General features: G+C 47.0%; 1 protein-coding gene across 4 annotated transcripts in view; it reads left to right on the forward strand.

Annotated features, from left to right (window-relative positions):
- Positions 1-18,939, forward strand: part of LMNTD1 (lamin tail domain containing 1) — a 149,314-nt gene that overhangs the window by 104,907 nt on the left and 25,468 nt on the right. For all 4 annotated transcript variants that reach the window (XM_088454809.1, XM_088454810.1, XM_088454807.1 and 1 more), the window contains 3 exons: positions 13,643-13,761; positions 15,451-15,626; positions 17,059-17,239. In XM_088454809.1, coding sequence (XP_088310935.1) covers positions 13,643-13,761; positions 15,451-15,626; positions 17,059-17,239 — 476 coding nt within the window. The remainder of the gene's footprint in view (positions 1-13,642; positions 13,762-15,450; positions 15,627-17,058; positions 17,240-18,939) is intronic.

Here is an 18,939-nt window from a genome sequence, read left to right on the forward strand (position 1 = left end):
CTAAAAACACCTGATTTTCTGCCCGAGTATGGCCTCCTATGTAAGCGGTTGAACGTCAGCAACGTGCCCATTAGAGGAACCATCTCCGTGCACACGCTAAGTCGCCTCTCCGTCACGGCCCCGGAACGCCCGCTACATTATCAACTGTGAGGAACTCAGGGATGGGTCCAGACACGGACGGAATTGCAGAGCCGCGCACAAACGCGGCAGGGGGGTGTCTGTAGGAAACAGTCACTTTCTTGCCGCATCTGGGCGATCCCAGCGCATGCGCAGACCCCAAAACATCGGAGATGTGCGCTACCCATCGGATGAACGTACATCTCTGATTCAGGCTCACAATCGAGACGCATATGCGGTGCAGCGAAGACATATGTAGCAGAAAAGCTCTGCGCTGCACCTGGCATCGGTAAGTGCGCACCACACAGAATCAGGCCCCTGGGGTTTTATTCAGAGTTGCGCACAAGTTTGCTCGCTGTGTGCCACAGCTTGTATACGTAACTTTGCATTACTACAGGCAGTTCAGAGTGCGGCCCTCAGGTAAAATCCGCCACTGGTCATACCGCTGACATTTGGGTCCTAAATAATAGCGCACTGACATTTGGGGTCCTAAATAATAGCGCACTGACATTTGGGGTCCTAAATAATAGCGCACTGACATTTGGGGTCCTAAATAATAGCGCACTGACATTTGGGGTCCTAAATTATAGCGCACTGACATTTGGGTCCTCAATAATAGCGCCCTGACATTTGGGGTCCTAAATAATAGCGCCCTGACATTTGGGGTCCTAAATAATAGCACTGACATTTGGGGTCCTAAATAATAGCGCCCTGACATTTGGGTCCTAAATAATAGCGCAGGATGTAGGATCTTCTGTATAGTTTGTTGCCCTCTGATTATGCTTTAGAAGCCACGGTCCCTGCGTGCGCTGTTTAATACGCTAATATCTCGCCCAGTAATTGCATTGCGATTATTGATAATGGGGCCCCTAAGCCATACATCTCCCTGCTTGTTTCTTTAGGCGCTCCGGTGATCTGACACTCACTTGTTGGATCCCTGATTGTTTGTGCTGGGTGAGAATAGACAATTTCGGAAATGATCCAGTTAATGGCGGAGGTCACATGGCGCGTCCTCGGCAGAGAGGAGTTGGAAAGAAATTGTCTGAGATTTAATTAGAGTCTTTTTAGCTGCTGAGTCCTTGAATGCACATCATTACAATCAGGGACACGACAGAGGCCGAGTAATGACCTACCAAGTCCTCTTATTGGAGCGAAAATGTTTCCTAGACAGATTTTATATATATATATTTATATACAGTATATACACACACACACACACACACACACACACACACGTATATATACACTCTTACTTTTGTGCTTTCCTGTGCCCATTATTACTCTGAATAAGAATATTTCTATACTGAAATATTGTGCAAATACTGCTACCAGCCCTTCCCTGGTGCATGTACATCCGGGCGTCTGCATGTGCAAGGACTGAGACCCCCACGGAAACTTGCACCAGCTCCACGCTGGGTACAGATGCTCCGTCAGAGTATGTCCGCCAATGTGAGCGACTACGCGCCCGAGTTCGCAATCACTACAGCAACATCCCCCCTGCGATTCTCCCGTAATACGCCCAGATGATGGACCTCCTCCGTGCGCCCCGCTAAGCCACCTCCCAGTTTCCGCCCAGGAACGGCCAGCACAGTTTCAGGAACATTTCTGAGACCGTGTGGTTTAATGCATTGCATGTGGTTTTGTTGTGAGGTGCAGGGTCTTCGGGCTGTAGTCCATTATTATATTGTTAACACTGTGGAGATTTGATTTCACATTACCCCTAGAGTGGGCGCTGCCGGGTTTAAGCCCCTATTCGTCAATTAAACTGCTTCACGGAACTCAACTACAGAAGTGTCCACATACATCTTACCTCCGTGCGTAGGTAGGTGCGTAGAGCATGGGTATGTAACAAGGCGCGCTGGCGACTTGTGATAGCCAACTGCACACGGAGCCTTCGTCAAGGAGCGCAGTTTGCAAAAAAACCCCGCTAGAGTCAGATCCAGGAACATTTCATTATGTTCCTCATACATAGCCTGTGCCGGGAAACATTACACGGTATGGTGGGTTGAGTTTAAATTTTTGTGAAAATGGCTTCTGGGAGAAATGTGGAAAAGTGATTTAAAAAAAAAAAGAAAATATTTTTTCTCCACCAGCTCCTCGTAAAATAAAAATACCCGGCCCTGGCTGGACTACAAACCCCAGATGCCCTAAAAAAAATAATTTCAGGCTAATCTGATGCCATGGTGCCAATACTTATCGCATAAGCCTTATCTCATATATACATACAGCAGAGCCGCAACTAGGGGGGGGGTCTAGAGGTGCACGTGCATCGGAATGCAGGGGGTGAAAGAGGGCTGACTCACGGTGGCTTGGACGCTGCAGATTCAGAAAACGGCCATCCAAAAATGGCCGCCGCCAAGGAGGAGACAGATGCTAGAGGTCCTTACTGGACCTCTAGTGTCTGTCTCCTCCTTGGTGGTGGCCATTTTTGGATGGCCATTTTCAGCAGATTCCATGCGGACTAGCCGTCCGCATGGACTCTGCTGAAAACGGTCATCCAAAAATGGCCGCCACCAAGGAGGAGACAGACACTAGAGGTCCTACTGGACCTCTAGTGTCTGCTAGGCCAGCGCAAGTGCCGGGAGAAGATGCTGAAAGCTGCATCTTGTCCCGTGAAACCCCTTGGCAATGAGCATAAACCCCATGGCAACGAGCATAAACCCAGGGTTGCCTACATTTAACTTTCTCTTCCCGGGAGAAGCCCGGGTAAGAGATGCAGCAGGGGGCCGACGGGGGCGGGGCTTGACGATTCACGTCATTAAGCCCCGCCCCCGCGCTGTAAAATTGCCGCGATTGGGCACAATTTACATAGGGGGCGGGGCCAAATACTGTGATTAATACAGAATCACAGCTTAAGCCCCGCCCCCTTCACGGAGACCCGCGATTGCAGCGGGTATTCTCCTAATTCTGCCCACTTCACTAGGAAATGCCTACCCTTCCGGGGGTTACCCGAAAAATCGGGAGCCTCCCGCGAAAACCGGGAGGGTAGGCATGTATGCATAAACCCCCTGGCAACGAGCATAAGCCCCCTGGCAACGAGCATAAGCCCCCTGGCAACGAGCATGAAACCCCCTGGCAACAAGCATGAAACCCCCTGGCAACGAGCATAAACCCCATAGCAACGAGCATGAAACCCCCTGGCAATGAGCATGGAACCCCCTGGCAACAAGCATAAAACCCCTGACAACGTGCAGGTAATTTTAAAGTAATTAGAAGCCTTACTGTGGGGCATAAAATGGTGTCGGGCAAATATGTAAGTGGCACTTAGGTAATAGGCATTACCGTGTGTGGCATTATGGTGTGTGTAGAATATTGTAAGTCACTATACCAGGGACGTCTGACTAGTGCACTGCCTTATGGAGGAGCAAGGACAAAATCCAGGTACGGGAAGGGAGGGGGCGCAAAATTGCTGCCTTGCATCGGGTGACAGATATCCTAGTTTCGGCCCTGCATACAGTATAAGCTCCGATAAACTAACGTCAGTTAAACTAAAATATTTACATTCTGGGGGTCGTTTGCATTTAAATTCATCGTTAGATTTCTAGTATAGAGCCTGAGAAGCCTTGTTCTAGGGATAAGACGTTCGCATGTAATGAGAAGCCAGGTGCTGGGATGTTCCACCTGTAATGTACGTCAGAGAGCAGGATAGAAGAGAACTTCCCCACGTCGCGCAATCCTCCGTGTGATCTGTAACACGCAGCTCCGACAGCACAGGCGTGACCTCAGTATGTAATGTACAGGAGCCTGGAGACCAGTTGAGAATGATTGATATTTGGCCACTATACATTATACTGCTCTATGATTGTACCATATGATATACTGCCATGCAGAGGGCCATTAGTCATCACTGTGATGTTATAACTCCAAAGGCTGGCTTTACTAGGCCTCGAAATTAAAGCGGCACTCATTTTAGGAACTTAATATTAGTGCCACTTTAAATTTGGAGGTCAGACACACCGAGATTGTCCTGATTTGACCTAATCCCGACAGCCGGCTTCCCAACTGTCATATCCCGGCAAGGGTCTAAAGACAGGTGTCGATATGCCGACGCCTGTCATTAGACATATGCCGGGAGACCGACGCCCGACATCCCGATCGAAGGGACGCTGAGCGCGGATAGCCGCGTGTTTTAGGTTTACGGTTCCCGGGGGGGACTTAGGGTTAGGCACCCCCCCCAGGAGGTTAGGTTTAGGCTAGAGGAAGGGGGGTTAGGGTTAGGCACCCCCCCCCCGGGGGACTTAGGTTTAGGCAGCAGGGAAGGGAGGTTAGGTTTAGGCACTTAGAGGGGGGATTAGGGTTAGGTACTGGGTGGGAGGAGGTTAGGGTTAGGCACCACTAAGGGAGGGTTAGGGGGTAGAATTAGGTTGGCTAATACTTACCTGAGGACGATCGGGATTTCCACTGCGTCCGGCGGTAAATCATACCGATTCCATGCTGCTACCCCTCTCAGACAGAAGTCCAGAGACAGACCCCCTTTATTTGCATTGAGGCATGCAGAGCTGAGGCTAGGGTGAGGTGGCAGGAAGTAATGTACAGGTGGCCTGGCACCGTGTCTGTGTCCTCCTGGGGGCTTGCCAACTGCCGTCCCACTGCTGGAATTTGAAGTGATAAGAGATATGTGCCAACGTACAGTATGCTTCATGCCCACAGATGCCTCGGATACCCTATGCTGCGATGTAATGCTCTGTGATGCCATATGCTGATGTGCTTACAGTGTCATTCTGTAATACAGTGTATGTACTGTTCACTGCTACCATATACTGCCATATGGTCTATATCATGCAGCGACCTGTGATATCCTACTGTCTTATGTACTGTCCTGTTACACCATATTCTATAGTATAGTGCAATAGGCTGCCATGTCATGTCTTGTGCGTCCTGTACTGTCCTGTGACACCATATTCTATAGTATAGTGCAATTGGCTGCCATGTCTTGTGCGTCCTGTACTGTCCTGTGACACCATATTCTATAGTATAGTGCAATAGGCTGCCATGTCGTGTCTTGTGCGTCCTGTGACACCATATGCTGTAGTGTAATAGGCTGCCACGTCGTGTCTTGTGCGTCCTGTACTGTCCTGTGACACCATATGCTGTAGTGTAATAGGATGCCACGTCGTGTCTTGTGCGTCCTGTACTGTCCTGTGACACCATATGCTGTAGTGTAATAGGCTGCCATGTCATGTCTTGTTCCTCCTGTACTGTCCTGTGACACCATATGCTGTAGTGTAATAGGATGCCACGTCGTGTCTTGTGCGTCCTATACTGTCCTGTGACACCATATGCTGTAGTGTAATAGGCTACCACGTCGTGTCTTGTGCGTCCTGTAGTGTCTTGTGACACCATATGCTGTAGTGTAATAGGATGCCACGTCGTGGCTTGTGTGTCCTGTACTGTCCTGTGACACCATATGCTGTAGTGTAATAGGCTGCCATGTTGTGTCTTGTGCGTCCTGTACTGTCCTGTGACACCATATGCTGTAGTGTAATAGGATGCCACGTCGTGTCTTGTGCGTCCTGTACTGTCCTGTGACACCATATGCTGTAGTGTAATAGGATGCCACGTCGTGGCTTGTGTGTCCTGTACTGTCCTGTGACACCATTTGCTATAGTATAGTGTAATAGGCTGCCATGTTGTGTCTTGTTCCTCCTGTACTGTCCTGTGACACCATATGCTGTAGTGTAATAGGATGCCACGTCGTGTCTTGTGCATCCTGTACTGTCCTGTGACACCATATGCTGTAGTGTAATAGGATGCCACGTCGTGTCTTGTGCGTCCTGTACTATCCTGTGACACCATATGCTGTAGTGTAATAGGCTGCCATGTTGTGTCTTGTGCGTCCTGTACTGTCCTGTGACACCATATGCTGTAGTGTAATAGGCTGCCACGTCGTGTCTTGTGCATCCTGTACTGTCCTGTGACACCATATGCTGTAGTGTAATAGGATGCCACGTCGTGTCTTGTGCGTCCTGTACTGTCCTGTGACACCATATGCTGTAGTGTAATAGGCTGCCACGTCGTGTCTTGTGCATCCTGTACTGTCCTGTGACACCATATGCTGTAGTGTAATAGGATGCCACGTCGTGTCTTGTGCGTCCTGTACTGTCCTGTGACACCATATGCTGTAGTGTAATAGGATGCCACGTCGTGTCTTGTGCGTCCTGTACTGTCCTGTGACACCATATGCTGTAGTGTAATAGGATGCCATGTCACGTCTTGTGCATCCTGTACTGTCCTGTGACACCATATGCTGTAGTGTAATAGGATGCCACGTCGTGTCTTGTGCATCCTGTACTGTCCTGTGACACCATATGCTGTAGTGTAATAGGATGCCACGTCGTGTCTTGTGCGTCCTGTACTGTCCTGTGACACCATATGCTGTAGTGTAATAGGCTGCCATGTTGTGTCTTGTGCGTCCTGTACTGTCCTGTGACACCATATGCTGTAGTGTAATAGGCTGCCACGTCGTGTCTTGTGCATCCTGTACTATCCTATGACACCATATGCTGTAGTGTAATAGGATGCCACGTCGTGTCTTGTGCGTCCTGTACTGTCCTGTGACACCATATGCTGTAGTGTAATAGGCTGCCACGTCGTGTCTTGTGCATCCTGTACTGTCCTGTGACACCATATGCTGTAGTGTAATAGGATGCCACGTCGTGTCTTGTGCGTCCTGTACTGTCCTGTGACACCATATGCTGTAGTGTAATAGGATGCCACGTCGTGTCTTGTGCGTCCTGTACTGTCCTGTGACACCATATGCTGTAGTGTAATAGGATGCCATGTCACGTCTTGTGCATCCTGTACTGTCCTGTGACACCATATGCTGTAGTGTAATAGGATGCCACGTCGTGTCTTTTGCGTCCTGTACTGTCCTGTGACACCATATGCTGTAGTGTAATAGGATGCCATGTCACGTCTTGTGCATCCTGTACTGTCCTGTGACACCATATGCTGTAGTGTAATAGGATGCCATGTCACGTCTTGTGCATCCTGTACTGTCCTGTGACACCATATGCTGTAGTGTAATAGGATGCCATGTTGTGGCTTGTGCATCCTCTACTGTTCTCTGACACCATAGGTCTCATTCTGAGCCGGTCGCAAGCGCTGAGCGCTCGCAACCGGGTCAATGTTAAGGCCCTGCGCACGCGCAAGCCCCGAAGCGAGAGAGAAAGTCTCTCGCTCCGGAGCTCACTACAAAAGGGCCGGCTGTCGATGTTGATCGACAGCTCGGCCCATTTTGTGGGCGGGGGGTGGTTTCATTGCCGTTTTGTGGGCGGCCGCACTGACGTCAGCAGTGATATCACTGGGGAGCTACCTGCTCGATCAGAGCAGGAAGCTCCCTGGGGCTTGCGGTTGCCGAGACCCAACCTTAGGGTCTCGTCGCAAGCCCCGATGGTCGCGATGGTCTTGACCATCGCGACCATCAACCTGGTCGGTCGCTAAAGCTGTGGGTGGTAACCCACAGCTTAGCTAGCGACCAAGAGGCCGCAATTAAAATGATAAGCGGCAACCCACATTAGATCAAGCGGTCGCTTCTTACGACCACCTCTGAATGAGGGCCCATATGCTGTAGTGTAACAGGATGCCATGTTGTGTCTAGTCCTGTACTGTTCTCTGACACCATATTCAGTAGTGTAATAAGATGCCATGTCAAGTCTTGTGCATTCTGTACTGTCTCATGACACCATATGCTATAGTGTAATATGATGCCATGTCGTGTCTAGTCCTGTACTGTCCTGTGATATTATGTAATGTAATAGGATGTCATGTTGTGTCTAGTCGTGTACTGTCCTATGCCATCATATGCTATAATTTAATAGCATGCCATGACGTCTAGCCCTGTACTGTCCTATGCCACCATATGCTATAGTATAATAGGATTCCATGTCGTCTAGCCCTGTACTGTCCCATTACACCATAGGCTGTAGTGTAATAGGATGCCATATCGTGTCTAGTCCTGTACTGTCCTGTAACACCATTATGCTGTAGTGTATTAGGCTGCCATGTCGTTTGTTGTGTGTACTGTACTGTCCTGTGACACCATATTCTGTATTGTAATAGGCTGCCATGTCATGTCTTGTGCATCCTGTACTGTCCTGTGACACCATATGCTTTAGTGTAATAGGCTGCCATGTCATGTCTAGTCCTGTACTGTCCCATGACACCATATCTGTAGTGTAACAGGATGCCATGTCGTGTCTAGTCCTGTACTGTGCTGTGCCACCATATGCTACAGTGTAATAGGATGCCATGTCGTGTCTAGTCCTGTACTGTCCTGTGCCACCATATGCTACAGTGTAATAGGCTGCCATGTTGTGTCTTGTCCTGTACTGTTCTCTGACACCATATGCTGTAGTGTAATAGGATGCCATGTCATGTTTTGTGCATCCTGTACTGTCCTGTGTCACCATATGCTGTTGTGTAATAGGATACCATGTCGTGTCTAGTCCTGTACTGTCCTGTAACACCATATTCTGTTGTGTAATAGGCTGCCATGTCGTGTCTTGTGCATCCTGTACTGTCCTGTGCCACCATATGCTGTAGTGTAATAGGATGTCATGTTGTGTCTAGTCCTGTACTGTCCTGTGCCACCATATGCTATAGTGTAATATGATACCATGTCGTCTAGCCCCGTACTGTCCCATTACACCATATGCTGTTGTCTAATAGGCTGCCATGTTGTGTCTTGTGCATCCTGTACTGTCCTGTGACACCATATGCTGTAGTGTAATAGGATGTCATGTTGTGTCTAGTCCTGTACTGTCCCATGACACCATATGCTATAGCGTAATAGGATGCCATGTTGTGTCTAGCCTTGTGCTGTCCCATGACACCATATGCTATAGTGTAAAAGGACGCCATGTCCTCTCTTGTCCTGTTCTGTTCTCTGTCACCATATGCTATAGCGTAATAGGATGCAATGTCGTGTCTAGCCCTGTGCTGTCCCATGACACCATATGCTGTAGTGTGATAGGATTCCATGTCATGTTTTGTGCATCCTGTACTGACCTGTGTCACCATATGCTATAGCGTAATAGGATGCAATGTCGTGTCTAGCCCTGTGCTGTCCCAAGACACCATATGCTGTAGTGTGATATGATGCCATGTTTTGTCTAGTCCTGTTCTGTGACACCATATGCTACAGTGTAATAGGATTTTATGTTGTCTAGCCCTGTACTGTCGTGTACCACCATATGCTATAGTGTAATAGGATGCCATGTCGTCTAGCCCTGTACTGTCGTGTACCACCATATGCTATAGTGTAATAGGATGCCATGTCGTCTAGCCCTGTACTGTCGTGTGCCACCATATGCTATAGTGTAATAGGATGCCATGTCGTCTAGCCCTGTACTGTCGTGTACCACCATATGCTATAGTGTAATAGGATGCCATGTCGTCTAGCCCTGTACTGTCGTGTGCCACCATATGCTATAGTGTAAAAGGACGCCATGTTGTGTCTAGCCTTGTGCTGTCCCATGACACCATATGCTATAGTGTAAAAGGACGTCTTGTCCTGTCGTCCTGTACTGTCACATGACACCATATGCTATAGTGTAATAGGATACCATGTCGTCTAGCCCTGTACTGTCGTGTGCACCATATGCTATAGTGTAAAAGGACGCCATGTTGTGTCTAGTCCTGTACTGTCACATGACACCATATGCTATAGTGTAATATAATGCCATGTCGTCTAGCCCTGTACTGTCGTGTGCCACCATATGCTATAGTGTAAAAGGACGCCATGTTGTGTCTAGCCCTGTACTGTCACATGACACCATATGCTATAGTGTAATAGGTTGCCATGTCGTGTCTAGTCATGTACTGTCCTGTGCCACCATATGTTACAGTGTAATAGGTTGCCATGTTGTGTCTTGTCCTGTACTGTTCTGTGACACCATATGCTATAGCGTAATAGGATGCCATGTTGTGTCTAGCCTTGTGCTGTCCCATGACACCATATGCTATAGTGTAAAAGGACGTCTTGTCCTGTCTTGTCCTGTACTGTCACATGACACCATATGCTATAGTGTAATAGGTTGCCATGTCGTGTCTAGCCTTGTGCTGTCCCATGACAGCACAAGGCTAGACACGACTAATTAAGTCACCTGTGCTCAAGTATGGCTATCCTTAAAACCCGGTCTGTTACTGTGCCTTGAGGATCGTGGTTGGGAACCCCTACCATATGCTATAGTGTAAAACGATGCCATGTCCTTTCTTGTACTGTACTGTTCTCTGACACCATATGCTGTACTGTAGTAGGATGTCATGTTGTGTCTAGTCCTGTACTGTCCTGTGCCACCATATGCTATAGTGTAATAGGATGCCATGTCGTCTAGCCCTGTACTATCGTGTACCACAATATGCTATAGTGTAATAGGATACCATGTCGTCTAGCCCTGTACTGTCCCATTACACCATATGCTGTTGTGTAATAGGATACCATGTCTAGTCCTGTACTGTCCTGTGCCACCATATGCTATAGTGTAATAGGATGCCATGTCGTCTAGCCCTGTACTGTCGTATGCCACCATATGCTATAGTGTAATAGGATGTCATGTTGTGTCTAGTCCTGTACTGTCCTGTGCCACCATATGCTATAGTGTAATAGGATGCCATGTCGTCTAGCCCTGTACTGTCGTCTAGCCCTGTACTGTCCCATTTCACCATATGCTGTTGTGTAATAGGATACCATGTCGTGTCTAGTCCTGTACTGTCCTGTAACACCATATTCTGTTGTGTAACAGGATACCATGTTGTGTCTAGCCTTGTGCTGTCCCATGACACCATATGCTATAGTGTAAAAGGACGTCTTGTCCTGTCTTGTCCTGTACTGTCACATGACACCATATGCTATAGTGTAATAGGTTGCCATGTCGTGTCTAGCCTTGTGCTGTCCCATGACAGCACAAGGCTAGACACGACTAATTAAGTCACCTGTGCTCAAGTATGGCTATCCTTAAAACCCGGTCTGTTACTGTGCCTTGAGGATCGTGGTTGGGAACCCCTACCATATGCTATAGTGTAAAACGATGCCATGTCCTTTCTTGTACTGTACTGTTCTCTGACACCATATGCTGTACTGTAGTAGGATGTCATGTTGTGTCTAGTCCTGTACTGTCCTGTGCCACCATATGCTATAGTGTAATAGGATGCCATGTCGTCTAGCCCTGTACTGTCGTGTACCACAATATGCTATAGTGTAATAGGATACCATGTCGTCTAGCCCTGTACTGTCCCATTACACCATATGCTGTTGTGTAATAGGATACCATGTCTAGTCCTGTACTGTCCTGTGCCACCATATGCTATAGTGTAATAGGATGCCATGTCGTCTAGCCCTGTACTGTCGTATGCCACCATATGTTATAGTGTAATAGGATGTCATGTTGTGTCTAGTCCTGTACTGTCCTGTGCCACCATATGCTATAGTGTAATAGGATGCCATGTCGTCTAGCCCTGTACTGTCCCATTTCACCATATGCTGTTGTGTAATAGGATACCATGTCGTGTCTAGTCCTGTACTGTCCTGTAACACCATATTCTGTTGTGTAACAGGATACCATGTTGTGTCTAGTCCTGTACTGTCCCATGACACCATATGCTATAGCGTAATAGGATGCCATGTTGTGTCTAGCCTTGTGCTGTCCCATGACACCATATGCTATAGTGTAAAAGGACGCCATGTCCTCTCTTGTCCTGTTCTGTTCTCTGACACCATATGCTGTAGTGTGATAGGATTCCATGTCATGTTTGTGCATCCTGTACTGACCTGTGTCACCATATGCTACAGTGTAATAGGATTTTATGTTGTCTAGCCCTGTACTGTTGTGTACCACCATATGCTATAGTGTAATAGGATGCCATGTCGTCTAGCCCTGTACTGTCGTGTGCCACCATATGCTATAGCGTAATAGGATGCCATGTTGTGTCTAGCCTTGTGCTGTCCCATGACACCATATGCTATAGTGTAAAAGGACGTCTTGTCCTGTCTAGTCCTGTACTGTCACATGACACCATATGCTATAGTGTAATAGGTTGCCATGTCGTGTCTAGCCTTGTGCTGTCCCATGACACCATATGCTATAGTGTAAAAGGACGCCATGTCGTCTAGCCCTGTACTGTCGTGTGCCACCATATGCTATAGTGTAATAGGTTGCCATGTCGTGTCTAGCCTTGTGCTGTCCCATGACACCATATGCTATAGTGTAACAGGATGCCATGTTGTGTCTTGTCCAGTACTGTTCTGTGACACCGTATGCTATAGCTTAATAGGATGCCATGTTGTGTCTTGTCCAGTACTGTTCTGTGACACCGTATGCTATAGCTTAATAGGATGCCATGTTGTGTCTAGCCTTGTGCTGTCCCATGACACCATATGCCAGTGATTCCCAACCTCGGTCCTCAAGGCACACTAACAGTCCTGGTTTTAGTGATATCCATACTTGAGCACAGATGGTTAATCAAAATAACTTAGGTACTAATTAAGTCACCTGTGCTCAAGTATGGCTATCCTTAAAACCTGGTCTGTTACTGTGCCTTAAGGATCGTGGTTGGGAACCCCTACCATATGCTATAGTGTAAAACGATGTCATGTCCTTTCTTGTACTGTACTGTTCTCTGACACCATATGCTGTAGTGTAGTAGGATGTCATGTTGTGTCTAGTCCTGTACTGTCCTGTGCCACCATACTATAGTGTAATAGGATACCATGTCGTCTAGCCCTGTACTGTCCCGTTACACCATATGCTGTTGTGTAATAGGATGCCATGTTGTGTCTAGTCCTGTACTGTCCTGTAACACTATATACTTTAGTGTAATAGGATACCTTGTCGTGTTTAGTCCTGTACTGTCCTGTAACACCATATGCTGCAGTGTAATATAATGCCATGTTGTGTCTAGTCCTGTAACACCATATGCTGTAGTGTAATAGGCTGCCATGTTTTCTTGTGCTTCCTGTACTGTTCCATGACACCGTATTATGTAGTGTAATAGGCTGTCTTGTCATGTCTTGTGCATCCTGTACTGTCCTGTGACACCATATACTATAGTGTAATAGGATACCATATCGTGTCTAGTCCTGTACTGTCCTGTGCCACCATATGCTATAGTGTAATAGGATGCCATGTCGTCTAGCCCTGTACTGTCATGTACCACCATATGCTATAGTGTAATAGGATACCATGTTGTCTAGCCCTGTACTATCCCGTTACACCATATGCTGTTGTGTAATAGGATGCCATGTTGTGTCTAGTCCTGTACTGTCCTGTAACACTATATACTTTAGTGTAATAGGATACCATGTCGTGTTTAGTCCTGTACTGTCCTGTAACACCATATGCTGCAGTGTTATATAATGCCATGTCGTGTCTAGTCCTGTAACACCATATGCTGTAGTGTAATAGGATGCCATGTTGTCTTGTGCATCCTGTACTGTCCTGTGACACCATATGCTATAGTGTAATAGGATGCCATGGTCACAGTGTGAGGCAGTGTACTAATACTGTGGCATTTTGCGTCTCACCAGGAAATGCAGGATCTTCTTCTGGCCAAAATGAAAGCGCTGAACACGTTCCAGGAAAGCAATGTGTCCCTGAGACACGAGCTGGACGCCCTGAGATCTATGCTGGAGGAGGAGGAGCAGCAGTAAGTGACACTGGGGGCATTAGGGCCAGTATAGAGCTCTGGTACATGGGTGTGGTATAGGGATCCAGTATATGGGCAGTTACTGACGTTTTATATGTATGAGTCCAATATAAAAGTCCTGTAAAGTCAATTTATAGATAATTCTGGAACAGACGTTCTGTGTATAAGTTCAATATAGCCGACTGATTCAGGAATTCTATATATGAGTCCAGTTTAGGGCTCCGGTATAAAAGTTTTATATATGAGTCAGGTATAAAGGTCCAATATAGAACATTTCTATAGGAGTCCAGTATAGGAGTCTGTTATAGGTGTATATATGAGTCCAGTATACGAATCTGTTATAGGTCTATATATGAGTCCAGTATAGGAGTCTGTTATAGGTGTATATATGAGTCCAGTATAGGAGTCTGTTATAGGTGTATATATAAGTCCAGTATAGGAGTCTGGTACAGAAGTTCTATGTACAAAATGAATCCATTATATGCATTCTATATATGGGTCCAGTACAAGCATTGTATATACCATATGAGTTTTATATACTGTATGAGTCCAGTATAGAGTCCTGGTTTAGCAGTTTTATACATGTGTCCAGTATAGGGAACTCGTATGAGTCTTTATATGAATCTAGTATAGGGGTCTGTATAGGACTACATATGAGCACAGTATAGGGGTCTGTATAGGACTACATATGAGCACAGTCTAGGGGTCTGTATAGGACTACATATGAGCACAGTATAGGGGTCTGTATAGGACTACATATGAGCACAGTATAGGGGTCTGTATAGGACTACATATGAGCACAGTATAGGTCTGTATAGGACTACATATGAGCACAGTATAGGTCTGTATAGGACTACATATGAGCACAGTATAGGGGTCTGTATAGGACTACATATGAGCACAGTATAGGGGTCTGTATAGGACTACATATGAGCACAGTACAGGAGTCTAGTACAGGCGTTCTATATACAGTATGATCCATAGATGAGTATAGTATATGAGTAATATACAGTATATATCCAGCAGAGGGGGCTCAGGAGAGCTGCTGTCAGTCTGACCCATCTCTGTATAACTATAACACATGTATATAATGTGAGTGGTGGCTGCCATGCTGCTAATCTGTTGTCACCTGTTGATCCCAGTATAATAAGTGTCCCCAGAGGCCAAGTAATGGGAGAATGGCGGCTGCAGGTCACAGGCTAAAGGTTTCTGAATGAAGCATGGTAGTGAGTAGTAGTACGCACACTTTACATTAGAACAGAACAGAACTGAATATAAATTACCTTCAATGTTTTAGACCATAGAAAGACTAGAATAGAAACCCCGGATTTATGAAGCGGATTTATGAGGCGGTGGGTTTGAAAACTGCCACAATGCCGCTGCCAACCCTGATGAACAAATGACTGGCCTCAGACAGGCGTCTGCTGGCACAGCCGGGACATTCATTGATTTTTGACAGGCAACAATTGATTGACAGGAATATCATCCAATTGGGCTGTAATGGGTGTCTATTCTATCCTAGTCTTTCTATGGTCATCGATGGTCGTTTGATATTCAGTTGTAACTGATGACATCATAACTCATTGGTTCTAAGTGATGACATCATAACTCACTGTGCATATATATATATATATATATATATATATATATATATATACTTATATACTGTATATCTCTCTCATCCTACAGGATGGGCGCCTGTCAGATGAATTTGCCACAGAGCCGCTCCTCATCCTTCTATCTATGGGACAATTCATTACAGTCATCTATGCCCAACTTGTTTCGGGATTACGCCACGCCATCTGAGGCTCTGCCAGCCGCTGCCATGCCAGAAGGAAATGATTTATCTGAAGAAGGAGAGAATGGTAATTCTTATGGGACAACACAGATACTAGACCATAATTTATTTATTGTAAACTGCTGGGAGCGGAAGGTTTTGTTTTACTTGGTATAAAGGCCTCAGAAGCTCTTTTTAGTCAGGACCAAGGGTGGAGCTAACGCCCTTGCAGATGGCGCAGCAGCTACCGTGCCGGGAAATGAGGGGCCTGTAGACGCTGCGCACACTGCTGTTGTGGTGGCCCCGTGACTGAATCAGAGAGGTCTAAGCATACTTTTCTATTCTCCCGCAATGTCCGGTAGACTTTCCTAATTCTGGGAGCTATCCCTTAGTCCCAGGAGGGTAGAGCAGCCACCCGGGTACTTCCCTGGTGAAGTAGGTGGTCCAGGGGCGGCAGTGACACCGGTTTCCCTGAGTGGCACATTAAAAAGTTTGGCAAGTATGGGTGCATGTATACATATACATATATTACCACTAATGGAGGCGGGGAGAGGGGCTCTGTGTGTTCCACCGAGGTCGAAGTGGAGGGGGTGGAGAGCCTTTCCACTGAAATCATATATTTATTATAAACTACAGAAGAGGTGACAACTCCATCGATGGTTGCCATCAATGGGAAAAAAAACCCGGAAGGAACCATCGATTGTTTGAAATTATGTACAGGCGTACCATCGATGGTTTCTGCCATGGAAGGTTCACACATGCTAAGCACAGCCCCAGGCACAGCTGACATGGCTGACAGCAGCTGAGAGGAGCAGAAGAGGAGTCAGGAGAGACAGACTAAGCGACTCCTCCTCCCTGGCGCTGGCCACACACGCACACAGAGGCAGGGCTAGACGCGAGTAGCCAACTTGCCGGCCTATGAAGATAGAGTGATTGAGCGGGGCAGGGAACTATCTGTCTGTATCTTCGCCATCGATGGTAAAACCATTGATGGCCAAAACTAAGCACTGTTTACACGAGCGTGACTTACTGTATCTGCTGAATGCAGTTTCTGCACAACATAGGAATTATTGATTATTTGCAGAAAGGATGTTCTGTGTACTCACAGTAAGTTTTAAGAAAACGCAAAGTGGATGTCAGTGCCTGAGAAGATCACGACTGGCCCTCAATTGGTTCTGTTTTCCAAATTGTTTTATATTTGGAACCTCCCCTGCTAACCCCCATTGATGAATATATTTAGTAAACTGTATGTAAGTCCCTGCCCCTTGTCATGCATTCACTCTATGACTCGGGTTCTTATCACTTTGAAATTCAAAAATATGACGTCTGTGCCAGCGCCTTCTGGGCAACTTTATAACAAACAAAGTGGCCGGCAGCAGATCGTTGCAAGGTTTACCAAGAAGATTCGTACAAAGCATTGTCATTATTTTAATCATTGTGTCATTCTTATGTTTTATATCCTATAAGTGATGCATTGTATTGGGTCCTTTATTATTATTAATTTTTATTTTTTTTGATAGATAATCATGGCCAAACTCAGCAGTATAACAGGCCGGCCTCTGCACCTGCCCTCTGTACGCACATTCCAAAACACAATGAGGGGGAACGCTCGTCAGGCTCAATGACAGACAGTGTAGATCCTAAAGTCAGCGGAACTCCATCGCCGACGAATAGTGACCTCAAAAAGACACCACTGTCCAGGTAAGTTGAGACTCAGGTTTGTGATGGTGACATCAGAGCTGGCGTATACAGGTGAGCTGGGACTCACAGGTGTGATAGTGACATCAGAGCTGGCGTATACAGGTGAGCTGGGACTCACATATGTGATAGTGACATCAGAGCTGGCGTATACAGGTGAGCTGGGACTCACATATGTGATAGTGACATCAGAGCTGGCGTATACAGGTGAGCTGGGACTCACAGGTGTGATAGTGACATCAGAGCTGGTGTATACAGGTGAGCTGGGACTCACAGATGTGATAGTGACATCAGAGCTGGTGTATACAGGTGAGCTGGAACTCACAGATGTGATAGTGACATCAGAGCTGGCGTATACAGGTGAGCTGGGACTCACATATGTGATAGTCACATCAGAGCTGGCGTATACAGCTGAGCTGGGACTCACATATGTGACAGTGACATCAGAGCTGGCGTATACAGGTGAGCTGGGCCTCACAGATGTGACAGTGACATCAGAGCTGGCGTATACAGGTGAGCTGGGACTCACAGGTGTGATAGTGACATCAGAGCTGGCGTATACAGGTGAGCTGGGACTCACAGGTGTGATAGTGACATCAGAGCTGGCGTATACAGGTGAGCTGGGACTCACTTATGTGATAGTGACATCAGAGCTGGTGCATACAGGTGAGCTGGGACTCACAGGTGTGATAGTGACATCAGAGCTGGCGTATCCAGGTGAGCTGGGACTCACAGGTGTGATGATGACATCAGAGCTGGCGTATCCAGGTGAGCTGGGACTCACAGGTGTGATAGTGACTTCAGAGCTGGTGGAAACAGGTGAGCTGGGACTCACAGATGTGATAGTGACATCAGAGCTAATGTATACAAGTGAGCTGGGACTCACAGATGTGATAGTGACATCAGAGCTGGTGTATACAGGTGAGCTGGGACTCACGGATGTGATAGTGACATCAGAGCTGGTGTATACAGGTGAGCTGGGACTCACAGATGTGATAGTGACATCAGAGCTGGTGTATACAGGTGAGCTGGGACTCACGGATGTGATAGTGACATCAGAGCTGGTGTATACAGGTGAGCTGGGACTCACAGATGTGATAGTGACATCAGAGCTGGTGTATACAGGTGAGCTGGGACTCACGGGTGTGATAGTGACATCAGAGCTGGTGTAAACAGGTGAGCTGGGACTCACTGATGTGATAGTGACATCAGAGCTGGTGTATAAAGGTGAGCTGGGACTCACAGGTGTGATAGTGACATCAGAACTGGCGTATACAGGTGAGCTGGGACTCACAGATGTGATAGTGACATCAGAGCTGGCGTAACGAGGTGACCTGGGACTCACAGGTGTGACAGTGACATCAGAGCTGGCGTATCCAGGTGAGCTGGGACTCACAGGTGTGATAGTGACTTCAGAGCTGGTGTATACAGGTGAGCTGGGACTCACAGATGTGATAGTGACATCAGAGCTGGTGTATCCAGGTGAGCTGGGACTCACAGGTGTGATAGTGACATCAGAGCTGGTGTATACAGGTGAGCTGGGACTCACAGATGTGATAGTGACATCAGAGCTAATATATACAAGTGAGCTGGGACTCACAGATGTGATAGTGACATCAGAGCTGGTGTATACAAGTGAGCTGGGACTCACAGATGTGATAGTGACATCAGAGCTGGTGTATACAGGTGAGCTGGGACTCACA

This window comes from Taudactylus pleione, unplaced genomic scaffold, assembly GCF_031769625.1.
Source record: "Taudactylus pleione unplaced genomic scaffold, aTauple2 ptg000634l, whole genome shotgun sequence".
Lineage (NCBI taxonomy): Eukaryota > Metazoa > Chordata > Amphibia > Anura > Myobatrachidae > Taudactylus > Taudactylus pleione.